General features: G+C 39.1%; 2 protein-coding genes across 7 annotated transcripts; one reads left to right on the forward strand and one right to left on the reverse strand.

Annotated features, from left to right (window-relative positions):
* Nucleotides 1–624: 624 nt before the first annotated feature.
* Nucleotides 625–2350, forward strand: LOC128530756 (uncharacterized). Of its 6 annotated transcripts, XM_053504859.1 has the most exons (8): nucleotides 625–962; nucleotides 1073–1143; nucleotides 1239–1415; nucleotides 1589–1638; nucleotides 1700–1771; nucleotides 1853–1903; nucleotides 1976–2111; nucleotides 2211–2350. In XM_053504859.1, exons 1-8 carry the CDS (start codon nucleotides 793–795, stop codon nucleotides 2219–2221), a joined length of 738 nt encoding a protein of 245 aa, XP_053360834.1. In that variant the 5' UTR covers nucleotides 625–792; the 3' UTR covers nucleotides 2222–2350. The 6 variants fall into 6 exon arrangements, with proteins under 6 accessions (XP_053360834.1, XP_053360829.1, XP_053360831.1 ...); XM_053504854.1 differs by having other exon boundaries at nucleotides 1976–2350; XM_053504856.1 differs by having other exon boundaries at nucleotides 1709–1771; nucleotides 1976–2350.
* A 248-nt stretch (nucleotides 2351–2598) lies between these two features.
* On the reverse strand, nucleotides 2599–3692 carry LOC128530758 (putative nuclease HARBI1). Its single transcript, XM_053504860.1, has 3 exons — nucleotides 3203–3692; nucleotides 2995–3110; nucleotides 2599–2685 (listed from the first exon to the last, which is right to left on the reverse strand). The coding sequence occupies exons 1-3, from the start codon at nucleotides 3633–3635 to the stop codon at nucleotides 2626–2628; spliced, it is 609 nt and encodes a 202-aa protein (XP_053360835.1). The 5' UTR covers nucleotides 3636–3692; the 3' UTR covers nucleotides 2599–2625.
* Nucleotides 3693–27647: the final 23955 nt, after the last annotated feature.

Raw genomic sequence — 27647 nt, forward strand, 5'->3', positions numbered from 1 at the left:
ATGAGCGGCACACACCCACTTCATGCACATCTTACACCTCACACACACCCTATACACACACACACACCTCATGCACATCATATACATCATACACACTTCTACACATCGCACACCTCATACACATCATACACACTTCTCTGCACATCATACCTACCTCTAAGAGCAATACACACACACACACACATCCATCCACGGACTCGTAGAGCAGACCCAGGCTTAGAGCTTAGATTAAGCACAGGGAGAACTTCTAAAGAAAAGGGAAAAAACACTAAAGACACACAGACGAAACAAATAGGAGTGACGGAAAACAAAAGGACACTAGTCACATACTTAATACTCACAAGCGAAAGCAAAACCAAAGATATACTTAATCACATTTAACATAAACATGCCCTCAGAGCCAGTTCAACACAAAAACTGAATTCAAACAAAACAAAAGCCCACTAGACGATATTAATGCTCGACCCAGTTTCCTAGAACTAACAGCTTTTTATAATGTCCCTAATGAGCCACCTAGGCTCAGGTGAACTTCGTCAACACCTGACTGAGGTGCCTTCTGGGGGCTGTTTCATAAAAGCCGCTTAGAAAAGCGGGGATTAAAGTCCAAAACCTGACTTGAATGAGCCGAGTTAAACATCCGCGCTTAAATTGGTTCCATAACAGTAAATTGAGGATCATGTGATCTTACTAATTTGAGTCAGGTTTAAATAGTCTAGATAATTGCGCGTGCACGCCATTGTTTAAAAGTCCTGAAAAGTCGAGCATGGGTCAATCGATTTACTGTGGGCTACCATGGCAACAAAAGGAAAAGATAGAGCAGCGATGTTCACGGCAACGGAACAGCGTTTGCTATTGGAAACATATGAAGAATTTAAAGATGTCATCACCAAAAAAGGCAATACAGCGGCAATAAATAAAGCAAGAGAGAAAGGTTGGCAGGAAATTGCTGATCGTCTCAATGCGTAAGTAGCGGTGTAAACTATTTAAAATACTTTATCAACATTGAATGTGTGTCACAATACATTGCAAAGTTTGTGTGTGAATAACAGTAACGTTAATTGCTTTCACGCAGCAGCAACTTAAGTGAAGGAAAAAGAACCTGGCAGCAGGTGAAAATAAAATATAAAAATATAGTTCAGAATGGTAAGTAAATCTAATGGTATGTACATATGTAATCAATGCCAGCTTGAAGTTACAACTATTCAGGGTTTTTTTTTTTTCGTTTTTTTTAATTGCAGCGACCAAAAAGAAGACTGAGGTTGCTGGCACTGGGGGAGGGCCACCACCAGCCAGCTTCACTCCTGCAGAGGAGCTGGCTTTGGAAATTAATAAAGGGAGGCCCGTCCTTGAGGGAATAGAGGGGGGGACATCATCTAAAATGATATCACCTAGTATAAGGAGTGAGTATATAAAAGGTGTGTGTGTGTTTTATTATCATTATTCCTTCCTGACTAACTGATTTCCTCCTTCCTTAGGCATTGTAAGCCTAAGTACATCATAGCAGTAATGTCACGTAGAGGTACTTGTGCTACTGTAATGGTGCATTTTGGTAAAAAAAATATTTTTTCTATCATGTTTGGTTTCATAGTGACAAAAGATTCTGTATGCTTTATGGATCCACCAGACATCATGTTGCCTGTGAGTATGAGACCTTTTAAATCAGTCATGTAAGCTAATGAGTTTAACTGAGTTTAATCAGTGGTCACAGGGAGAAGGCCCATCAGTTGAGGAAGATGAGGAGACTGTGTCTGTATGTTCAAGGAGGCCTGAGGTAGTCACAGGTTGCATGCGATACTGTATTGAATATTAAAAAGTGTACTTGTGTAATAAAATGATCATAATGTGTTTTCAGGATGCTGACTCTGTTCTAGAGCCCTCTCAGTCTGGGACCACATGTGAAAAAGTGAGTATTAAGAAATGAAAACAATGTGCCAAGAGTATTCAATGAAATAACTTTAAATCTATGTTGCTACAGAACCCAGAAAACATAAAAGGAGTGTATAAACGCTACCTCCTTAAACAAATGGAAGCGACTGATATTGACATCCAGTATAAAAAACTGAAGATGAGGAAGTTGGAGCTGGAAATTCAACAGCTACAGAAAAATGCAAGTAGAACTACCATTTTTAAAAAAGGAAAAGAAAAAAAAAACATTACCTTTTTGATCACTTTCCACAACATTTATTTGTGTTTTCACCCCTAACAGGCAGATTCACTCTGAATAAAGACAAATCACATTAAATACTTTGACTTCTGTGTGTTTGTTCAACTAAGGAGAAAGTTGAGGGGCCAGTGGAAAATTTTAAAGCCTTAAAGCAAAATAATTATTTGCATATGTGTCTCGTATAAGTCTGCCTGTTTCGTTTTCTTCCAATACTGCTTCATTGCCCCAGTCTTCCTCTTCAACAATCCTTGGTTGCCTCTCTCTCCTCAGACAAGCAATGTTATGGAGCACTACACAAGCAACTACAATGTCACATGCCCTAGGTGGAGTCACTCTGAGGTGCTTCAGGCACTGGAACCTTGACTTTATCAGCCCAAATGCCATCTCTATACGACCTCTTGTGCGTGCATGGGCAATGTTTTAGCGGTGCTGTGCCTCTGTCTGGGGCTCCTGATAGGGAGTCAAGAGGTAAGGCAGGCATGGGTATCCCTTGTCTCCCAGCAAAACTCCTGAGAATTCTCCTGCATAGACAGAATGAATATATATAGATATATAATGTAGTTTTTTTGTGATTTAAGTGATTATTAGCATACCTCTTGCTAGTTGTTGGTAGAGAGATGAGGCTCTAAAGATTCTGGAGTCATGCACAGAGCCTGGCCATTTGGCCTCTACATTTGTGATGATGCAATCTGCATCACTAATCATCTAAAATAAATTAAACCTGTAGATCACTACATTTTAATTGCAATGAACTAAACACTGGTGCCCAGCTTAGTACAGAACACTCAGTGCTAGAGCATAGCCTTCAATATCATCCAGTGGGACTGTACCTGTACATTGATGCTGTGTACTGATTTCCTATTCACAAAGTCCGCTTCATGTGGACCAGACGGACACTTAATACGCACATGGGTGCAGTCCAATGCACCGATAACATTTGGGAAACCTAGGAAAATTATTTGTTTGTTTTAAATATGTCCCATGTAAAATCAACAGTCAAGAAATATTTCCATGTTTTATAGAGTTATTTGAACTTACCAGCTATTCCATAAAAGGCATGTTTAATGGTACGAATAGCTTTGTGGCCAGGGAATGTGATGAACACATTGAGTAGTCTTTTTAAAGAAAGGTACACAGTTCGTACAGAGCGGCAAACTGATGCTTTGCTGATATTCTCTGCATCTCCAACTGTGTACAAAAATGTTCCACTGGCAAAAAAGCGAAGTGCAATGCACACCGTCTGTGGGACTGTGAGCGCTCTGTTGCGGCGTGTTTTATTTGCAATGTGTGGGCTTAGTAATCTACAAATATATGCAATCCCATCTCTTGAGAACCTATATCGCTCATACAGGTAGCTGTCATTAAAAGCCAATGGGTCTGACCTGTCTCTGAACGTTCTCTCTCTTTGAAATGCCCTCCGCAAGACTATAGCTCCCTCATCCACCACCTCATCTATGAAAGGACACGCCATGGTTAAGTTTGGAAACGAGTTCAGCTCCCTATTTATATACTTTTAATTAATTAATTACCAAACTCACCAATTAAACACAGAGGTTTTGAACATTTCTTAGTATATTTATACCTTATAATTTCTTACATTTATTAGTAAAGTACATTTCCTTATTTATTTATTTATTTAAAAAAAATTAAGTAAAATAAAATGACATCAAATTACCAGCCAGGTGAGTATAAATGGTATGTTCGTTAAGCCTGAACTCAGACTTAGCCTGACAGTTAGCCTGCCTCGGACCAGGTTAATTTGCCAGCATAAGTTGCCGGGGTAACTGAGTTTGAACTTTTTTAAGTTTGATTTATGAAACCGAATCTACCAAAAATAAGCCTGGCTAACCGAAATAAGCCTGGCTTATACTCTAATCTTGGTTTATGGAACAGCCCCCTGGAAAACTGGGTCTTCTAACAAAACTACACACAAAAAACAAACATAGCCACAGTGCCCTCTAGGGGCAGTCCCTTACAGTATAAGCATTTCACTGCATATCGTACTGTGTATGACTGTGTATGTGACAAATAAAATTTGAATTTGAATTAAGTGACTGATGTGCCTAACATTTTTCAGCTGAGCCTTTGTTTCACTGAATACTCCACGACCACTACACCCCTCTCTTACACACACACACAGAGCAGACCAAATCATTAGCACGTCCCTCCCCCAAACGCAGTCATTCACTTTCTATCCATTTACTTACATCTGAACTGAGTCATTTACATAAATCACTGATCAATAGCTCATCATATCAGTTTATTTATATAGATGTACCTGTTTTACATGGAAATTTACTGTTACTAATGGCGCTTTTCCACTGCGTGGCACGACTCGGCTCGGCACGGCTCGGCACGACACCGCACGGCTCAGTTCGACTCAGTTTGCGTTTCCACTGCAGTTTAGTACCGCTTTAGAGTGGCCGTGATTATTCACGTGTCGTCATAGTTGCGCCGCATCTACTGCCGTGACATCATCTAAACGCGCCACAACAAACACACAACAATGGAGCATATGGACGGAATGGTGTTCTTCATTCTCGATATGTGGATGTTTTTAACAGCAAGACGAAGGAGTTTGTTTCAAAAGAGGCTGATGGCAGCCAAAGAAAACACAGATAAAAAAGACAAGAGAGTTTGGGAACTTTTACAACAACACGAAGACACCGACAACTTGTTATCTCGACGATGCACAAGGGTAAGCATCTAAAAAAAGCTCATCACTAGCTAACTTTTATCACTGTTGCTAAGCATATAATAAACTTAACTGCCAGTGTTACATTAAAATGCAGATTCTGTATATTACAGATCGTGCTTCAGAGTGGTGGGATGTGATTGTTCCCGGTTTTACAAACACTCAGTGGCTGGAGATCTTTAGAATGTCTGAAGAAACATTCATCCACTTATGCAACAAACTGCGTCCAGCGATGGAGCGACGGGACACAAACCTCTGAGTGTGTGTACCTTTAAAGAAAGCTGTAAGCATAACAACTGTGTCGGTGTGTTCAGGAGTTCTGTGCAGCAGCAGAAACCCTGTTGGTCCCAGAGCTAATTCGTTAACCAGCACGCGTAGTTGTTAAAAATGCCTTCGGTCGATTAAAAGGAAGATGGCGATGCATTATGAAAAATGACTGTGCTGTCAACCTTGTGAAGTCCATGGTGCTGACATGTTGTGCTCTACATAACCTTTGTGAGAGTCATGGTGAGGCCTATGAGAATGCTTGGGATCAACCCCCAGCAGCAGAGACTGTGGTGGCAGTGCCACAGGCTGTAGAGGAGGAGGGCAGGGATGTCCGTGCAGGTCTGATGCGTTACTTGAGTAGCTAACTATTCACGTAGCATGTTCTGTAAAGTGTATTATCAATAAATTTTTAAACACCATTTCAAACTTTACAATGTATTCCTTGTTTTTTTTTTTTTTGGTTTGTATTGTGGTGGCATTAACCATTTGTCTTTATCAGGAGGTACTTTACCTGCTCATACAATAATAAATCTTTAATATAGTCTTGGGCTACACGTATTTGATCAGATTGTTTTTATTGAAGCACAACACAATTCTACAGGTAAAAATATGACCAGAAAACACTAAAAATCTACAAGGTGCAAAAAGTAAAAATATAAGTAGTAAAAATATAAACTGTAAACTTTAACATAGACATACATGGACATACAACAGACAAGTAGAACAAAATAAATTTTAACGTTAACAGAAGAAACTGTTAAGTGTGCAGACATGTAGTGCAAACATTATCAAAAAAAAAACAAAAAAACACAAAAACAAACACCTATGGCATCAGTCAGCAAGAGAGTTCTATTCCCGTCGGCCACTCATTGCCTGGACAAGCATTCCCATAACATTGAGGAATGCTTGATTGAAATCTGCCGTCTGAGAGTGTTCCTCTGCCCTCAAGGCCGCTTCCTGCTCCCTCGCTCGTTTGGCCTCTTCCAGTGCCATCTGCAAGTGGCGCTCCCTCTGGGCACGGTTCAGCTCCTGCTGCTCAATGTCTGCCACCTGCATCTCTCTTAATGCAGCAAGATGTTCCTGATGGTGCAGGCTCCGTTTCCTCTTGCCTGGACCAAAGTGTAGAAAATTGGAGTGAAAATGAGAGAAATTATTTTTGAAATTCATTTGATTTTACTCAATTACATTTACAGTATCTATGGTATTGTATAGTATTATTTATGGTATTAAACTATTTATGGTAAGCAACAGTAATTCATGAGACACGGTATATAAGGATATATATCCTATATTGTGATATCCTATTTGTACATATTATGATATATGAAGTAACAAATGTGCATTGTACCCGTTAACACACGCTGCGGTGTCGTCGTGCAGCTGGAGGGTGTTGTGTTGGCGGGCGTGGTGGAGACGCTGCTAGCACCGCTTGGGAAGAGGAGTCGTCATCCTTGCATGTAGAAAGTGCAAGTGAATCGATCGTGGACAGTGAGTCTGAAGCGCAAAGTTTGTCTAATCAGTTGGGAATGCACAAATTACTGCAACACAACAAAAAAAACCATGAACATCATGAACAATAGCACTACCACTGATACATGTTAGCTACTAGGACTTCGTGCTTCATTAGGCCATGATTTTACAGTCAAATTGCGATATAAAATAAGCATCGACGGTCAATAAAACCAGAAAAAATAGGATTTCAAGCGTTATAAAAACACAACGTACCATCCTCGATCGTGTTCTCCAACAATGGCGTGGCCGAGTCCAGGGCACCCTTCCTTCCTTTGCTCGTTGGTCTGCCTCCGTAGATTGCGTCCATTTGGGCGAACCACTTCCTCGACCGCCTGTTTAAACCACTCCGGCTGTTGTGGTACTTTATACTTCTGTAGTCGCTCTTTATTTTTTTTTACTTTTTTAACTTGTCCCTACACTGTTTGTAAGTCCGATGGTAGCCGTGTGCGGCCAAAAGCTTAGCGACCTCCTGAAAAACTTTTTCATTCCGCGTCGCCCCATCAAGCTCTCGCTGGATCCGCTCCTCAGCTACCAACGAGAGGAACGTCTGTACTTCCTTAATAGACCATGAAACAGCCATTTTTTTTAGTTAATACAGTACAAAAAGGTGCGTCCGATCCTTCGCTGGCTGTGCTAATAATACTAGCGGGTCTGTTGTGTCTCGTGTCGCAAGTTCAGTGACGCAGTAATGACGATTTTTTCCGGCCAATCAGTGACCAGCAGAGTTTACACGTCACGTTTTGGTAACGGTTCGGCGCGCTTGGAACCTCGGCTGAGGTGGTACTAAAAAAAGGACCAGGTACCAGGTACTGTTCCCAGTGGAAAACCCCCCAAAAGTGAGCTGAACTGAACCGTGCCGTGCCGTACTATGCAGTGGAAAAGCGCCATAAATGATTTACTCTGACAGAGCCATAAGAACAATGGCAGCTGGAACACCTAAAACAGATGCAGGATTATTTTTTAAAATCTGAACTAAAAATGCTTTTCTAAACGTGGGCTATTGTTATTTACTTACAGTTGTGTAAATTCGTTTAATGTTTAACTTGTATTTCATAAATACAAGTGGTACAGCACAACGGGAGTCATTATTTACTATTAAAGGAAATTATGATGATCTGCCACGGCGTGTGCCTGTGATGGGTGTGCGCCCAAATCTACTATCTCTACTCGCGCACTCCATAGGCTCCCTGAATAGGCGGCAAAGGGACGGAGCCTACGGAGGCGATAATATGATATCGGGCTTGTTCCACATTATAAAAGCAAGGCGCTTAGTTTAGTCCGAGGTCCGGGAAGTACGTGATGTGGTGGAGAATAGGAGAGTGGCATGTGAGTGATGCAATGTGACGCACCCCAGGGACTTTAAACAAGGACACTGGAATTCCGTCCTTTGATTCCTGCGCTGAGGACAGCGCAAAAAAGAGCTGCGCGATGTGTATAAATCAATGTGTGTGTGTGTGTGTGTGTGTGTGTGTGTGTGTGTATAATATAAAATTTTATTTGATATAGGTATATATTAACTCATGATAGGGTACTTTTACTACCTAAATTTATGAATTACACTCAATGTATCAAATCCAACTATGAAGTCTAATTAAATTGTTACCATTTAACATTTTATATCTACTTATGTTTATTTTTCTATTTATGTTTGTTTTGCTGGCGAAATACATTTTAGGCAGAGACGTCTGCTCAGTCTTGTTAATTTGCTTTAAAACCCCCAATTGTGCGAATTTCCCCAGCAGTGAAATCGGTTTGATAACTTCACACCTGTCGTAAATGAAAGGTAAGATGGGGGATTACAGTAACTGTGTGGATGCACTTCACCTCGGAGCGCGCTGTCACGTTGTATTCAAAGAATAGACTAAAACAAAAGCATGTTGTCAACAATATTGTATTAGGCTAACTTTATTAAAGATTATACACTTTTGTATTCTTTGTTTACACATGCGGGCATCTTTAAATTTGAACAGAAAATAATAGTGGGCTGGTAGGCACGTTATTTTTCATATAACTTAAACTGCTAAATGAAGTTAAATATACACAATAAATTAATAATTGTGTTTGCTTTACATTTAAGCACATATGTGTAAGTAGCTTTTTCATTGCATATATACTACCATATCATATATTTGTGTCTAATACTGTTTTTTTTTTATATTTTAAAATGTAACCTACGTATCTACAATATAAGCATATTTAACTACTTCAGCAGTGAATGAGAAATTTGGTCGGTCTGACTATTAGATAAAGTTCTTATTTGATACAATTCTATTATTTAATTAATTATCTTATTATAAACATGATTCTTATTCTCTATATTCTTGTCGAGTATAGTCCTTTATGTCTGCATGTTTCACACGCATTTATCATCCTTTTGATCAAAACGCTGCCTTTTGTTAAGGCTGTCGGTTTATACACGCCGATGAATAAATTTTTTTATAAATTTTAAAGCAACATTTTAGGCCTAAATATTAATTTCTATTTGTGATGTTATCTTCAACCAGTTTCAACCAACCAATTCTGGCCTCCAAACTCAGAAGGCTATGTGTCATAGCCAATAACTGCTCCTTAGATCTGCTGGTTACAGCGGGGCGCCGCCTGTACAAGCCAAGCTCTTCCCCCAAAAATTGTGTGAATATCTGCAACAATCATTAACCATTAAAAGGTAAGAATTTAATTAAACACAAATGTATACATTATATTTTATTTATACATGATATTTTCATTATATATATATATATATATATATATATATATATATATATATATATATATATATATAAACTCATGCTAGGGTACTTTTACTACGCTGAAGTACCATTTAAAGCTATTTATTAATTTATCTTTTATTTGCTTACTTACTTACTAACTAGCGAATGCTTTAGTAAAGGGCTTTAAAAACTACGAACATATGAATGACAATGGAACATCACAGAACGTGCGAGTTGACGCCCATGCACCTATCACTAACCATTAAAATGTTAGATTTGAATTAAAATGCCACTTATATATATATATATATATATATATATATATATATATATATATATATATATTTGTGTTTAATTGTTTAATTGTTAAATCATCGTGTTCACCCATAAAAACCAGAACAAAAGGTCTAGGGACGGTTATGCGCTGAAATGCCCGCCTGCCATGGATTGCCCCCTCCCAACATAATCGCTGTCAAATATATAATATAAAATTCATAGGTTAATGGTTTACAAATTACAAATTACATGAGACAATAAAATAAGCAATATGAAAATAAATATGTTGTATATAAATAAATTGAAATATTTTTTTTCATATAGGACATGTATACTTTTATATTGTTTATTTTATAATAAAATTAGTTTTGTCTAATTTTTCATTATAAACAATATTTATTTTTATTATTTATAAATGTTTATTTGCATATTTATGACAAAGCCCTTAAATTTTTTTCCCGGGCCACAAAATATGTAAAGGCTGTAGGCTGAATAAGTGAAGTCAGTCTTATTATTTAACAGCCACAAACCAAGTTTTGGATATAACCATGCCATTACATTATCAAGTTATGCTTCAGTACTAAATGCATGTTTGCTATTGAGATTTTATTTCTTAAGCTGTGAAACACATTTGCATTCACCTCATCATAATTTAATGATAATAATAATAATCAAAGAGTGTAAAAAAAAGAATTCACATTTATTACATTTTCACCCAGAGTTTAAACGATTTTATACTATTATTTAAGCAATGCCACACTACGTGGAAATCCGCAAAATGCTTAATTTCATTGGCCATCCATGGCAGGGGGGCATTTTTGCACATAACATCGGCACTTTGGGCACTGGCCAGGAATCGAACCCTGGCCTTACGCATGGCAGGCGAATCACCTACCACTGAGCCATCAGTGCCCATGTATAGTTAAAGCGCATAAACACAATAAAACAATAATGTTTTATGCTAACATATACAGTGTTACAATAATAATAAGAATAATAACAATAATAAATTCGGAGCACTACTACTACTACTAATAATAATAATAATTCTGAATAGAGAAAGCGCAGTCGAAGAAGTATCATCATTGAAGGAGACAAAAAAATTAAAAATAAATACATATCAATTTGAGCTTGACACATTTATGAGCTTTGTCACTTGCTGTCAATGGGCGCCTAAGAGACACAACACATTTTCGGCTTCAGTAGACACACAATACCTCAGACTAAAACACGACTGCCGTCTACAGGTAATGAAGGGCATTTTCACAGCTTGCCGCGACAAGTCGTGGGATCCCTTTTCTGAAAACGTGCGTTTTTAAAGGCCAAATCTGTATGAAATGCGCATGCACACCTATGAGACGAATACACAAACTCTGCGTGCACATAAAATGCTTGGGTTTCTTATCAACAGACAAAACATTTCATTTTTGGGGTGGCTGAGGACCTTCACGATCTTCCTGGCCTTGGTCCAACACTGCTTGCTGTAGATTATGTGCAGGTCAGGGAGCTCGGTGCGAATGATGCGCTCAGCTGATCACAACACCCTCTGTAGAGCTTGTCTGGGCTCCAGACAAGTGGCAACAGGTGCACTGGGCTCCTGTTGATGACAGGGGGCCAAGTAGTCCCTCTTCTGCTATCAACAACTTTGTCTTGCTGACGTTCAGGAGGAGATTGTTCCCCTGGCACCATTTCTCCATATTTCCAATCACCTCTAGGTAGGCCGTCTCAATGTTGTTTGTGATCAGACCCACTACTACGGTGTCGTCAGCAAACTTGATGATGGTGGTGGAGTTGGTAGTGGCCACACAGTCGTACGTGTACAAAGGGTACAGCAGGGGGCTCAGAACTCAAACCTGGGGGGTTCCAGTGCTGAGAGTAAGGGGGGCTGAGACATGTTTGCCCATCCTTACTGCCTGTGCTCTGCCAGTTAGGAAAATGGACATCCACTGGATCATAAATGAGCTGAGTCCCAGGTGCTCCAGCTTGGTGGTGAGTGTGGAGGGAATTATGGCATTAAATTATGAGCTCTAGTCGATGAAGAGCATTTTAACATAATTTCCCCTTCGGGTATCCAGGTGAGTGAGAGATGTATGAAGGAGATGAGAGATGGCATCATCTGTAGAGCGGGTCGGTGGTATGCAAACTGTAATGGGTCCAGTGTGTCAGGTAGTGTGACGGACTCTTTGAAGCATGTGGGGATCACCGACTGAGATAAGGAGAGGTTGAATATCTCTGTGAACACAGGTGCAAGCTGGTCTGCGCAGGCTCTGAGAACTCAACCTGACATGCCGTCTGGTCCTACTGCTTTCTTGGTGTCCACTCTCCTGAAGGCTCTCGTGAGGACGTCACGTTTGGAGGTGATGAATGCATCGTTGCATGTCATGCTCATCTGCCACGGTCACATCTGCGTTCGTCATGCCGGATGTTAGTGCTTTGTAGTCCATTATTGTTTTTTGTCCCTGTCACAGGCTCCTAGAGTCACTCTGTTAGAGTTGTGACTTTAGTTTTCTCCTGTAGCATTGCTTTGCCTCCTTCACCTCCTTCCGGACGATGTATGACGCAGCCTTGTACGGGTCCATGTCGGATGGTTTTATCCATCCATGGCTACTGATTGGGAAACGTTCTGATGTTTGTTTTTTCGACGGTATCATATGCTAGTTTGGCCACTGATTAGTCTGTCGAGCGCACGACCTTCCTTTGAACTGGAGTCTTTTTTTGTATTTTGGCATAAAGAAGATGAGAACATGGTCGGATTTCCCAAACAGAGGGCGAGATTTTGCCATGTAGCTGTCTTTGACTGTAGTATAGCAATGATCCAGTGTCCGTTCGCCCCTGGTGGGACAGGTAATGTGTTGACGAAAGTGAAACACTGGGAAAGGTGGTTGTGGGTGGTTCAGATAGCTCAGACCCTATGATTCTATCTGCTTGACAAGATGTCACAAGTAACCCACGCATTTCAACAAACGTTCTGCGGCCTACTATGGAACGCTCACCACCTAGCACATCATACTGCCCTTGCCAACCTGGAAACATGGCCAATAGAAGCCATCTCTGCTTTTCAGGACAGTTATGAGAACGCTGTTTAAGAAGGCTGCAACTTACAGCGCCTTAACTGAGATGGAGTTCACTGTCTCCAAGAATATCATCTCACAACCAACCAGAAACATTCAAGCACTCACATCCAGACTGTGCAACAGCTTCTTTTCACAAGCCATCTGTCTCCTCAACAAAAAGGGACTGGACTGATAAACAAACACAAATTATTGTGTTATTGTGTGTAAGTTATTGTGTGTGCGCGTGTGTGTGTTAGTGTGTTTACACACATACACACACACACACACACAATAACTCAGATAACTCAATAATTTCAACTGTGTTGAAAAACAACTTTTTAGTTATTTTTTTCATTATTTGATTCTTAAAATTGCTTATAAACTTATTTTGTATGTTTTACATAATTATACATTAGTTGTGTGAGAACACCGCTTTCCTGAGCTCGTACAGCACTAAGAACGCAGCAAACGCTTTCTCACAGCTAAAAAGGGCAAAAACTCTAAAAATGATCATTTCCACAACATTCATGCTTTCTGGCATACATGTTGAAAAACAACTTTTTAGTTATTTTTTTTCTTTATTTAACTCTTTAAAATGCTTATAAACTTAATTTGTATGTTTTACATAACTATACATTAGTTGTGTGAGAAAACCGCTTTCTTGAGCTCGCACAGCGCTAAGAACGCAGGAAACGCTTTCTCTAACCTAAACAAGGCAAATATCTCTAATAATTGATCATTTCCACAACATTCATGCATTTTGGCATACATGTTGTAAAACAGCTTTTTCGTTATTCTTTTTCATTACTTGATTCTTAAAAATGTTTATAAACTCATTTTTAATGTTTTACAATGACCATGCAATAGTTGTGTAAGAAAACCGCTTCCCAATCTCGCACAGCGCTAAGAACGCCACAAACACTCTCTCACAGCTACAATGGGCAAAAACTCTAATAAATGGTCGTTTCCACAACATTCATGCATTCTGGCATACATGTTAAAAAAAAAAACTTTGTCGTTATTCTTTTTCATTATTTGATGCTTAAAAATGATTATGAACTTATATTGTATGTTTTACATAACTATACATTAGTTGTGTGAGAAAACTGCTTTCTTGAGCTCGTACAGTGCTAAAAACGCAGCAAACATTTCTCTCACCTAAACAAGGCAAAAAACTCTAATGAATGATAATTTCCACAACATTCATGCATTTTGGCATACATGTTAAAAAACAACTTTTTCGTCATTCTTTTTCATATTTTGATGCTTAAAAATGCTTATAACCCTATTTTGTATGTTTTAAATAAATATACATTCGTTGTGTGAGAAAACCGCTTTCCTGAGCTCATACAGCACTAAGAACGCAGCAAACGCTTTCTCACAGCTAAGAAGGGCAAAAACTCATTTCCACAACATTTATGGATTTTGGCATACATCTTGTAAAACAGCTTTTTCGTTGTTCTTTTTCACATTTGGATGCTTAAAAATGATTATAAACTTATTTTGTATGTTTTACATAACTTTCCATTTTGTTGTGTGAGAAAACCACTTTGCTGAGCTCGTACAGCGCTAAGAACACAGCAAACGCGTTATCTTAGCTTAACAATTAAGAAAATTTAATAAATGATCATTTCCACAACATTCATGCATTCTGGCATACATGTTGAAAAACAGCTTTTTCGTCATTCTTTTTCATTATTTAAGGCTTAAAAATGATTATGAACTTATTTTGTATGTTTTACATAACTAAACATTAGTTGTGCGAGCTAACCGCTTTTCTAAGCTTCTACAGCGCTTAGAGCTCAGCAAACGCTTTCTCTCAGCTAAACAAGGCAAAAAACTCTAATGAATGATCATTTCCACAACATTCATGCATTTTGGCATACATGTTGTAAAACAGCTTTTTCGTTGTTCTTTTTCACATTTGGATGCTTAAAAATGATGATGAACTTATTTTGTATGTTTTACATAACTAAACATTAGTTGTGCGAGCTAACCGCTTTTCTAAGCTTCTAGAGCGCATAAAGATCAGCAAATTCTTTCTCTCAGCTAAACAAGGCAAAAAATGTAATAAATGATCATTTCCACAACATTCATGCATTTTGGCATACATGTTGAAAAACAGCTTTTTCGTTATTCATTTTTTCAACCGCTTTTCTGAGCTAGAATAAAAATCTAATAAATGATCATTTCCGCAACATTCATGCATTTTGGCATACATGTTGTAAAACAACTTTTTCGTTATTCTTTTTTATTATTTGATTCTTAAAAATGTTTATAAACTCGTTTTTAATGTTTTACAATGACCATGCATTAGTTGTGTCAGAAAACCGCTTTCCTGAACTCGTACAGCGCTAAGAACGCAGCAAACGCTTTCTCTCACATAAGCAAGGTAAAAAACTCTAATGAATGATCATTTTCACAACATTCATGCATTTTGGCATACATGTTGTAAAACAGCTTTTTCGTTGTTCTTTTTCACATTTGGATGCTTAAAAATGATTATGAACTTATTTTGTATGTTTTACATAACTAAACATTAGTTGTGCGAGCTAACCGCTTTTCTAAGCTTCTACAGCGCTTAGAGATCAGCAAAAGCTTTCTCTCAGCTTAACAATTAAGAAAATTTAATAAATGATCATTTCCACAACATTCATGCATTCTGGCATACATGTTGAAAAACAGCTTTTTCGTCATTCTTTTTCATTATTTGATGCTTAAAAATGATTATGAACTTATTTTGTATGTTTTACATAACTAAACATTAGTTGTGCGAGCTAACCGCTTTTCTAAGCTTCTACAGCGCTTAGAGCTCAGCAAACGCTTTCTCTCAGCTAAACAAGGCAAAAAACTCTAATGAATGATCATTTCCACAACATTCATGCATTTTGGCATACATGTAGTAAAACAGCTTTTTCTTTGTTCTTTTTCACATTTGGATGCTTAAAAATGATTATGAACTTATTTTGTATGTTTTACATAACTAAACATTAGTTGTGCGAGCTAACCGCTTTTCTAAGCTTCTACAGCGCATAGAGATCAGCAAACACTTTCTCTCAGCTAAACAAGGCAAAAAATGTAATAAATGACCATTTCCACAACATTCATGCATTTTGGCATACATGTTGAAAAACAGCTTTTTCGTTATTCATTTTTTCAACCGCTTTTCTGAGCTAGAATAAAAATCTAATAAATGATCATTTCCGCAACATTCATGCATTTTGGCATACATGTTGTAAAACAACTTTTTCGTTATTCTTTTTTATTATTTGATTCTTAAAAATGTTTATAAACTCGTTTTTAATGTTTTACAACGACAATGCATTAGTTGTGTCAGAAAACCGCTTTCCTGAACTCGTACAGCGCTAAGAACGCAGCAAACGCTTTCTCTCACATAAGCAAGGCAAAAAACTCTAATCAATGATCATTTTCACAACATTCATGCATTTTGGCATACATGTTGTAAAACAGCTTTTTCATTGTTCTTTTTCACATTTGGATGCTTAAAAATGATTATGAACTTATTTTGTATGTTTTACATAACTAAACATTAGTTGTGCGAGCTAACCGCTTGTCTAAGCTTCTACAGCGCTTAGAGATCAGCAAACGCTTTCTCTCAGCTAAACAAGGCAAAAAATGTAATAAATGATCATTTCCACAACATTCATGCATTTTGGCATACATTTGTAAAACAGCTTTTTCGTTATTCTTTTTCATATTTTGATGCTTAAAAATGATTATAAACTTATTTTGTATGTTTTACACAACTTTCCATTTTGTTGTGTGAGAAAACCACTTTCCTGAGCTCGTACAGCGCTAAGAACATCTCAGCTTTACAATTAAGAAAATTTTTTGATTCTTAAAAATGTTTATAAACTCGTTTTTAATGTTTTACAATGACAATGCATTAGTTGTGTCAGAAAACCGCTTTCCTGAACTCGTACAGGGCTAAGAACGCAGCAAACGCTTTCTCTCACATAAGCAAGGCAAAAAACTCTAATAAATGATCATTTCCACAACATTCATGCATTTTGGCATACATGTTGTAAAACAGCTTTTTCGTTATCATTTTTCATTATTTGATTCTTTCAAAAATGCAAGTCCATCCATGATGATGACCCACACTGCACACGCATAATGAATACACACACACACACACACACACGCACACACAGGCGGACAGCCAAAAAAAAACACTCATCAGACTTTATACGCATACTACACAAACGATATCCTGCTCAAGCCCCTGTGCCATCATTACAGTCACAATTATAAAGACAAGTCCATCCATGATGATGGCTTAAACTCATGTCATATATGTTTAAGAGGTCTTAGTGTGCTGGAAAAGTACACAGGTTGTGAGTGACACAGGGATAATTTCTTGAATTCAATCTTCAACTGATTGTTCTTGGGGACCTCCTGTATTGTGGGTGGGTCATGGGCCTTGGGGGCTTGCACTGAAAAAAATCGGTAAACGACAGCAAAATTGTCTGCACAGACCAGATCCTAACATCTTTGTGGTGGGTATTGGGCCTGGTTTTTGGCGCTAACCCCTTGAGAACATCTCCTATAAGTCCATCTGTTTGTAAAACACTGGCATGTGATCGGTTTAGATAACATACAGTGCTTCAGCGTCATACATGTGCTTTTTATTTCTGTGCCACAAGGATGGGTCCTAGGAAAGGTTGTGGCAGACAGCAGCGATAAACTGAGCTGGCGGTTTAGGGTTAGCTCCAGGAATACAGACACATCCTGAACACACACACACACTTACCACACATACTTACCAGGAACACGAAGTTAGTACAGATCCATTTTTCAGGAGCAGCTTCGTAGCAAAACCTGCTTTATATTGACCTGCGTTTATAAAGCAGTCTAGTGAAAAATGATTAGTGCAAACATGAACGCATTTAGGTAGATCGGCGAGGACGTTAGCTTCAGAAACAAAATTCAGCCACTGCGTCCTTAGCGGCTCAGATGTCGGTAGTGAATGACGACTGCTGTGTTCGCTATTACACCCAATAACTGTACACCACACTCGCTTAGGCGACATTTTGCTCCAGCTGCGATAAACGGCCGACAGCTTCTTCTCACTTGGGGTGGGTCTTTGCTAAAACACCAGTGTCAAACAACTAGTGTAGGAGCGGCGTCTTTTGGTGTGGCGTCACATTGCAAGGCATTTGGGACTGGCCTGATTTCAGAAGGGGCATGTTATTTAATAATCAAGACGCATCTGTTTCTACAGTACTTGGACTAACCCCCCTCCCCCCCCCCCCCCCCAAAAAAAAAAAAAAAAAAAAAAAACTCTTCTCAGTTGTGTTGGACTAATGGTACTTAGTTACTAACCTAGTTAACCCAGTGTAAGTATGTATCCAATGTTGTAAACATTAAAGCACTTTTTGTAAGTCGCTCTGGATAAGAGCGTCTGCCAAATGCCTAAATGTAAATGTAAATGTAAATGTAATAAATGAAAAGGAAATCACTATCACCTATTTAAGTCCCTTTACATAAAGCTATGTTTTAATGAGAGTTGATGTGAAAAAATGACACGGAAACCACAATTTACTACAAAAGAGCTTGCAGTTCTTTTGGAGGATGTGGGAAACAATCAAATCTTGCTTTTCTCCAAATTAAAAAACACAGTTACAAATTCTGACAAAAAAAAAACATGGAATGAAATCGCTCAAAAAGTGAATGCTTCTGGAAACGAGTGAGAGAAGTCCAGAGGAAGTCAGAAACAAGTGGAGGGACTTTGCAAGTGTGACCAAACAAGCAAGTCCAGTGGTGGCCTGAAACTGAACCCCTCCAAAAGCTGCTATGTAATTGTATTTACTGCAATTGTCCACAACATTGCAGTCAAGGTAAATGTCCCGCTTTTTGATGAGGAAGATGGGGTCTTTCTGGTGCTGCTGTGAATATATATATATATATATATATATATATATATATATATATATATATATATATTATTTTTTTAACTTATGAATAGTCCATATTTTACTTCTACCTTTGAGCGCACAACAAAGATACCCACTTACAGTAAAAACTCACGTTTTCTTCGCACAAACGAAACCAAGGCTGTGTTCCAACCGGCATAAATAATGCTTTCGTAGGGCACTTCAAAGGGAGAATAATTGCGATGGTATTGCTGTTATATCGTTTCAAAGTGAATTTGTAATCAAAATAACCGAAAAATTAATAGCCTAATATCTGAGCACCAAAACATTGAGTTTTCCAAATCGCTCAAAGTGGTTGGGAAAATTTTTTGGAAACTAATAGGGCGTAAGGTCGTGAACTGTGAATAGAACACACCCAGCCGCGGCAAGGAACTTTGCTTCTAACCACAGGTCGAAGGCTGTAGTTCCAACCACGAAAGTTTGCGACGCTGTTTGCAAATGTTCGTTTGAACTATGGTTTCGAGAAACACCGAATTGTTTAACTACGTTGGTACCGACGGAACTTGCAACCATAGTTGGCTAACGATGCTTTTGGGAAAGGCACCCCAGATTGATTGTAGGAAAAGATTCTAGGATCTTTGTGGGGGAAGGGAGCATGGCCCTAACTCCTTGAGAATACCTCCTATAAGTCCAACTGTTTGTGAAACTCTGGGGAATGTGCTTGTGAGTGGTTGAGATAGCTCAGACTATAAGACACTATCTGCTCGACAAAATGGCACAAGTATTCCATGAATTTCCACAAACGTACTGCAGCCATGGCTGGACTGGCCATAGGGCATACCGGGCATTTGCCCGGTGGGCCGATGGTGATTTTCGTATTTTGTGGGCCGGCCGCCGATGTTTTTTTTTTTTTTTTGTAACGTTATAAACTATTAAAGGTAGCGGATTGGCCAATTGATATATGATCGACTCTGGGCTGGACCAATTACAGCCGAGGAGGTCAGATGCACCCTCCCCCGCTTGCAACGGCTCAGCAATCACGTATCATTGCTGAACAAAAATGGAGAACAAAAAACGCAAAGGAGCAGGAGGAGCCGAAAAAAATAGCGCCAAAAAGAAACTAGTCTTTCAGGCAGATGCTGCCCAATGTGCTAAAATATCACAGTTGTTTGGTGGCTATAGTGGAGCTTCCACTTCAGTAAAATTAGCAAGTGATGGAGGCCAGCAGCTGCAGGTTGAAGAGTGAAAGGGGAGGCAGGAGGAGCAGAGACCCGAGGCAGCCGCCGGTCCAAGTGGCAGACCTGAACCTGAGGTAGCCCAAGTAAAACCAAGTAAAACCATAAAAAAAAACTAAAAAAAAAAAAGTAGGTGTAGCTTATTTTCGTTGTGCTTGCTAACTTTTTACAGTCAGTTACAATAACTCCTACTGTGTACTAGTTAGCATGATGACGGAGTTTCTATGCTGGTGCTATGATGTCACTGAGAGTGAATTATTGATAAGGTTAGTTAGTATGGGTTGCCAAACGTAAAAAAAGTAATCGTCCCGTATTCATAGAAAATATTACGCGTTACGTATTGAGGTGAAAAGGAACGCGATTTGTCCTGTATTTCAGCTAGAATGAAAAAACAAACAAAAAAAAACCCCACAAAGCTGGAGTTATCCTGTGTCTTTACGCTGCGCAGCTGCCTCGGCTTCTCTCATTCTCCCCCTCCTTCTCCTGTTGATCAGCTGATCGGTTTATCAGCTGTTTGCTGGAGCCACAGCCATAAAAGCTGCTAGTCATGATCGGTTTGGATATGTGAGAGAGAAACATAAAGGTGAAACCAGGAGATGTCCTTATTGAATCATCAGAGTTAAACAGGTGATGGAGAAACAGGTTTATCTTTTAGGTGACATGAATGAGTTGAAGAGAAGTTATGAACTGTTTCTGAGAGACAAATAACACCAGGATCCTTTTCTACATAGCTGACAGCTGGTAACTGTGCAGGGGCGGGTCTAGCAAAGTTTTGCCAGGGGGCCAGGTAGGGCATTAACAAGGAAAGGGGGGCACAAAGAAATACTTCTCTTTCCTATTCTCATTTTAAATGTCTAGCTTTTAAATAATTACCTGAATCTTACAACCAAAGTGGTCATTTGATGTTAAATGTAAAGAAATCCATTATCGTTTATGGTAAATATTAAGTCTCTGTAAGCCCAGTAAGCTTAACATCTGTGCAGTCTAAAATTATGTCGAAGAAAGATGTTGAATCTATTTAAATATTGTAGAAAAATAAATGATTTCTGTGCACGTGTGTTACGATTTAGTTGGTTGTGGCAGCCCAGGTCTCTGAATGACACTCCAGCGATCGTGATCTTTGTGTTTTGTTGTGTTGTCAGTTCTTGTGCCATGTACTGTGTGTAAAATGGCATCAAAAATTCAATTAAGTGTTATTCTTTCTCAACTTTCTTTCTCTCTCTTCTTTCACTTTTTAAAGGTTGCCATGTTTAAAAAAATATTTTGTGCTGCCATGCTGTTTGTTGATGTGGTAAATAAATAGTTTATGAAAATATCACTAAATCTCTAACTTATTAATTTTAATACTCATTATAGATCATGTCTCACCTCTAGTCTTCTCTGTCTTAATTTTGAGTTTCCACCATGTGTTGTAGATAGTTCAGGAAGTTAACTCGACCAAGCAGTCTTTTGTTTTCCGCTAAGTACTGTTTAGAATACCAGAATAGGGAGGATGGTGTAGGTTTAAGTTCATTAGATAGATACATATATACCAACAGGACAGTGTACATCGCTGTCAGAACAGCGTTTGTTTTCATTCAAAGGCTTTATGGCTTTGCCAATAATACCTAGTGGGCCGGTCTCTAGTCAAAATGCCCGGGCCGATTTTTTGTCCCAGTCCAGCCCTGCCTACTACTGATCTTATAAATCATAAAAAGCACATGTTGTTTATAAAGCATAGCCTGCAGCCTGCATGTTTAGTTTTGCTTATCTTTAACTTTACCTAAAGGTCCCTGCTGTGACTTAAACGCTGAACTGTCCACCACCTCTATAGCTCAACAGCAGGAGCATTTGCAGCACTAGTGCTACTGCTGCTTCCTGCTTGGTGCTGCGGCCAGGGCTTTTTTTTTTATACGCTGACTCTCTGCTCCTCCTTTGCGTTTACGCTCCATTTTTTGAACGATTTAGTCAGATATACCCCTCCTGAACACCTCCTGATTTTCCCTCCTGATCTTCTAATCTTCCCCTCCCTTTCCATTGTCTGATTCGTACAGTGGGAGCCACGTCAAACAGCCGCTTGGAGCATGATAGGTCCATGACAGGACCGTGACAGGACCATGATCGATCCGTGCACGGAATGTGATCCCCCGCGATGACGTAGTTAACGATGCCCCACCCCATAAATGCCCCCATGCGCTTTCTAAAAAGATAGTTGCAATGCTGTATAATTCCACCAGATAGAGCATTGACTGCTTCAGTTAACTGCAGTGTCCAAGCAGCCGGTTACTATATTTAATATATATAACATAACTTATGTCAACATAGTTTTATAAAAAGATGATGTGGTAAAAAAGAGGGATAAAAAAACAATTCATAAAACAAATTTAAATCACTCAATACACAATCCATGATGCTTATGCTATTTTAATTAATGATTAAATAAATTAATAAAACTACTTATTGCAATATTATTCACGACATCCTTAATAATACTTAAAGACGGTAACATCTGTAATTTATCTATACCAGTCGTTGTAGGTACGGAATACAAATGCGGGCTATGTACAGTATTTTACATTATGGTGTATTTTATCTATTTCCGTTTAATACACTGGTAGATAATATTTTACTGCAAAGTAAAGCTTGAAATTTAACTTCTGCTTGAGTTTGTTTTCGTTATATTTTTGATGTTTTCGCTGATGTTTTTTTCGCTGATAGTCAAAAATTGGCATAACAAATCGATTAATGGCGCATAATATCTGGAACAAATATCTGTTCATACGGATCAGTATGTCTTTAGTCATTTAACCAGCATAACGTTCCCCCACCAAAGATCTGATGGGACATTAATCACTTATCACTACGGTGAATAGATGCGGCAGCAGTGACAGACTAAATCCCCATAAACATGCACACCTGAACACAATACTAACAGAACTAAACAGTTCCAGAGGGTCAGCGCCTGTTATCAGGACAGGGTTCACCTACAGGATACTACTGTAATTTTTACTGCTTATATATTTTTGCCATAGTTTCAATTGGTTTTACGCGATTTCATGTTTTACTTGTTCGTGTGTGTACGTGTGTCTGTGTGTGTGTGTGTGTGAGAGAGAGAGAGAGAGCGTGCGCGAGAGAGTGCTTATATTGTGATTTATCCAGGGTTACTAAAGCCTGGCTTACTACTACTAATAAAAAATATTTTAATGTAACCCATGGGTCTCAATCACAAAATCAGCCAACGCTGTAAACAGATGACAAGACAAATTAAATAGGCTACTCTGAAACGTTAATTCGAACATAAAAAATAATATATATATATATATTTCACTCACCTTGACACTCGGAGGGGGAACTATGTGAAAATGCTCTTCATCGACAACAGCTCTGCATTTAATACCATAATTCCCTCCACACTCACCACCAAGCTGGAGCACCTGGGACTCAGCTCATCCATGTGTCAGTGGATCTCCAATTTTCTGACTGGCAGACCACAGGCAGTAAGGATGGGCGGCCATGTCTCAGCCTCCATCACTCTCAGTACTGGAGCCCCCCAGGGTTGTGTTCTGAGGCCCCTGCTGTACTCTCTGTACACCTCTGACTGCGTGGCCACTACCAACTCCACCACCGTCATCAAGTTTGCTGACGACACTGTCGTGGTGGGCCTGATCACCAACAACGATGAGACGGCCTACCTGGAGGAGGTTGGAAATCTGGAGAACTGGTGCCAGAGAAACAATCTCCTCCTGAACGTCAGCAAGACAAAGGAGCTGATAGTGGACTTCAGTACAAAGCAGGAGAGGAACTACCAGACCCCCGTCATCAACAGGAGCCCAGTGGAGAGAGTGGACAGCTTCAGATACCTCGGTGTTCACATCACGCAGGACCTGACATGGTCCTGTCACATCAACACCGTGGTAAAAAAGGCCCGGCAGCGTCTGTACCACCTCAGACGCTAGAGAGACTTTAGACTGCCCTCCAAGGTGCTCAGGAATTTCTACTCCTGCACCATAGAGAGCATCCTGACGGGAAACATCACGACCTGGTTCGGGAACAGCACCATGCAGGACAGACAAGCTCTACAGAGGGTGGTGCGATCAGCTGAGCGCATCATCCGCATCGAGCTCCCTGACCTGCACTCAATCTACACCAAGCGGTGCTGGACCAAGGCCAGGAAGGTCGTGAAGGACCTCAGCCATCCCAACAATGGACTGTTTACTCTGTTGCGGTCTGGGAAGCGATTCCGCTCCCTGAGGGCCAACACAGAGAGACTGAGGAGGAGCTTCTTCCCGCAGGCGATAAGGTCTCTCAACCACCACACCACTAGGCAAAACTAACACAATATTTTCACAATTCTCAAAATCAATCAATCAATCTTTATACATCAATGGACAATATGGACAACTCCACGCACATCACATCTACACTACATGTTCACGTTTACATTCTGGACCATTACACAAAGTCACTTTAATAACCATTGCACAGAGTCACTTTTTCTATGCATACTTGCACAAAATTATAGTTCTATGCATACAATATATTTCTATTTTCATGTTCTATTTTTTCTAGTTAAATTTTTATTTAAATTTTTTATCATATTTCGTCTATTGATATTTATTACTTATAAGTTTTAATTCTCTTTTAAGGTCACTGGCGGTCGTGTAAGCATTTCACTACATTTCGTACTGTGTATGACTGTGTATGTGACAAATAAAATTTGAATTTTGATTTTTTTTTTTATATATATATATAAGATCGACTATTATTGTCAGGGTCAAGTTTACGGGGCTTCTCAGTCTTTCGTTAATTTTACTACTGACTCGAAACCAATGCGGCTTATTAAAGATGCACTGTATTTCATTTGCAGACAAAATAGACCATGTCTAGTAACGAAAGTAATGAATTTGTCGCTACTCTTCTCTTACGCAGCACGGCTAAAAAGATAAGAATAGTTACACCAATCCTGCCACGATGCTACCCTGTCCATACACTGGCTGGGGAGATGAACTCAGACTTTTCAAAACTTCCTATTATTTCATGAGATGAAATTAAGATAGGATGAAGAGAACAGAAGTGAACTCCCCTCTGTGCAGTATCTAAGTAGAGTGTAACTGGTGCATAACACACCTCTGAACGTCTTTTGTCTTGTAAATGATTATCTTCGTTCACCTTCCAATCCCCCACAGCGCACAAACTCTCTACACTGTTACTATGTCTGTTAGGGCACTTGGTTATACACAGCACCTTAATGTATGAAACACTTACTTCCTGGTTTGTTTTATTTTAAATATTGCTTATTACCTTTTCCCGCAAAATAAACATTAAACATAAACAACATGTTATCATTGTGTAAATTATTAACATATTGGTGTCTTTTAATTAAGGACAAAAACAGACCCTGCGCTTGTGTTTAGGACTGATGCTGAACAGCTGTGTTCATAGGTTTAATCAACGATTTACGAGACAACAGTTAAAGCGTTTAAGGATGAGAGGTGTGTGTGTGTGTGCGCGCTCCGGCATTTCTCCGTTGCTTTAACACAAACATTTGGGCAGAGACAAGTAAGTCTGAAGTACCCCTCCCCCCGCCAATAATTAATAATAAATATTATTATTATTATTATTATTATTATCATTATTATTAGCCTAACTCTTTGACTATTTAAAACAACGTCGGGTCCCATTTTTGCACATTGAAGTTGTTGGTTTAAGTAAATGTATTTTTAAATACACAAACAATCCCCCAACAATTAAAACACGCACACATGACTTTAAAAATAAAATTTATTCTTCCAAAACTAGTCAAAGGTAAAACAATAATTTGTATAAAACAGGTAAAAACATGTTAAATTTTTGCTTAAAGGTCATTAAAATACCCGGATAACACCAGCTGCTTACCAGTCTCTATCTGGTTATTTTATATTAAAATATCATTTAAAAAAATATATATATATTAAAGATGGAACTGTTTAATTCTTTGTTTTCCCCCTAAAGTATCAGACGTTTTGCAATTCTATGTTCAGAACATACAGTAGACCTTACCAAACATCATTCTAAAGCTGTTGCACTGTGACGTCATCCCTCCTACAGCTCCCTCAACAGCTTGTTCAGGCTCCTCCAGTAGCTCCAAAAGGCCAACTGTCATCCGTCTGACCCCCCAATCCTCCACTGCGGAGCTCTGATTAAAGAAAACAGGAGTATTTAGTGAAGACAAAGATAAATAAACGTTACAGAATATCTAGTTGTAATAAATATAAAATATATTAGTAAACCTACACCACAGAGTGTGTAAAATACTGTTTTGGGGAATTCTGGAATGTAAATAAACTGGGATAACTTTAACCATTGAACTTTGTTAGTGTTAACCCCGGTTTGTCTGTATTATCGTCTGCATTAAATTAACCGATAATTTACTTAATGCGCTTTTCATACAAATAAGTTAGGCGATATAACACTCGTATATATTAGTTCATCTCTGAAGCCAAACTATAACTTACCCAGTACTGAAGCCCCCCACACCTCCTCACACACCTCCCCACACACACACCTCCCCCTCCTCACACTCCTTAACTGATAAACACTTCAGAGTTTTTATCCATCTCGGTAACTGAGCGCTCGCGCTACTGCGCAAAGTCACGGCCAAACTGAGATAAATATAAACCGGGTTATGAGCGTTTAGCTCGCGAGCTCCTGTATATCTATCCTCAGCTTGTGTCCTTCATGAACTGCATCACATTATATTCACAGATATAACCTGCAGATTAACTCTTACCCAAAGAATAAATAAATGCTAAATTTATCCAGACAACACGCGGTCAGATTCTAAAGGCATTTTTATAGAGCACAAACACTCTTCATCCGGTAGTGCAGCTTTTGTAATAGGGACATTAAGAGTATTTTCGAAGCTTTAGTGTCTTTTTAGTTGAAGAGGAGTGACATTGTGAGTTTGTGACACTGACAGTAAGCTGTAATGTTAACTCCAGACCTGGTAAACAGATCATTAAGTTATCTAAAGTTACATCTGACCGCTGCTGGTGCTGCCAGTGATTTTCAAAATGGCCGATAAAAAAATTAAACTCGGAAATAAACTTTAAACTAATCCCAAACAAATTTTATAAATTAAAACACCACTTACCGCGAATAGTCCATTAAGCCGCCATCTTCATCTCTAGTGCAGTTTGGCAGCGGCGGGGGTGGGAGCGGGTTGTTAAAATCACGTGATTGCAACTCAGCGCAGCTAAATTGCTGGCTTGTGTTAACGTGTCCTTGAGAACGAAGCGCCATCTAGTGGTGGAACCAGGTAAATGCATAAATAGGGCTTGAATGGGCGTGTTTACTGTGAAATCTTGACACGCCTTTCTCGAAGAAAAAGGAGGGGGGATTACGGCGTGCATAGGGCAGCCGTACGCCATTCGTACGCAATTCACACGGCCGCGGCTATTTGGCGTGGCTCCATCTGTAGATTGAGAGATCCGTCAATTAATTCGTAGTTATACACCAGTCTATCACATGCCAGGCTGATCGTCTGCACAGCGGCAGCCGGCAGGCCAGAACGACCGTCAGGCCACCGGGAAATGTCCCGGTGCTCCCGATGGCCAGTCCGCCCCTGGTTGTGTGAGAACACCGCTTTCCTGATCTCGTACAGCGCTAAGAACGCAGCAAATGCTTTCTCTTACATAAACAAGGCAAAAAAAATCTAATAAATGATCATTTCCTCAACATTCATGCATTTTGGCATACATGTCGTAAAACAGCTTTTTCGTTGTTCTTTTTCATTATTTGATTCTTAAAATTGCTTATAAACTTATTTTGTATGTTTTACATAACTATTCATTAGTTGTGTGAGAAAACTGTTTTCTTG

The sequence above is a fragment of the Clarias gariepinus genome, chromosome 9 (assembly GCF_024256425.1).
Source record: "Clarias gariepinus isolate MV-2021 ecotype Netherlands chromosome 9, CGAR_prim_01v2, whole genome shotgun sequence".
NCBI classification, from domain to species: Eukaryota; Metazoa; Chordata; class Actinopteri; order Siluriformes; family Clariidae; genus Clarias; species Clarias gariepinus.

Bases quoted from the DNA above. Each gene is read 5' to 3' on its own strand.
- LOC128530756 (XM_053504854.1), top strand. From the start codon at position 793: ATGGCAACAAAAGGAAAAGATAGAGCAGCGATGTTCACGGCAACGGAA. The intron at 963-1,072 runs GTAAGTAGCGGT...GCTTTCACGCAG, and splicing joins ATTGCTGATCGTCTCAATGC to CAGCAACTTAAGTGAAGGAA. The intron at 1,416-1,588 runs GTGTGTGTGTGT...TTGGTTTCATAG, and splicing joins AAGGAGTGAGTATATAAAAG to TGACAAAAGATTCTGTATGC.
- LOC128530758 (XM_053504860.1), bottom strand. From the start codon at position 3,635: ATGGCGTGTCCTTTCATAGATGAGGTGGTGGATGAGGGAGCTATAGTC. The intron at 3,111-3,202 runs GTAAGTTCAAAT...TAATTTTCCTAG, and splicing joins TGCCTTTTATGGAATAGCTG to GTTTCCCAAATGTTATCGGT. The intron at 2,686-2,994 runs GTACAGTCCCAC...CTGTCTATGCAG, and splicing joins TACACAGCATCAATGTACAG to GAGAATTCTCAGGAGTTTTG.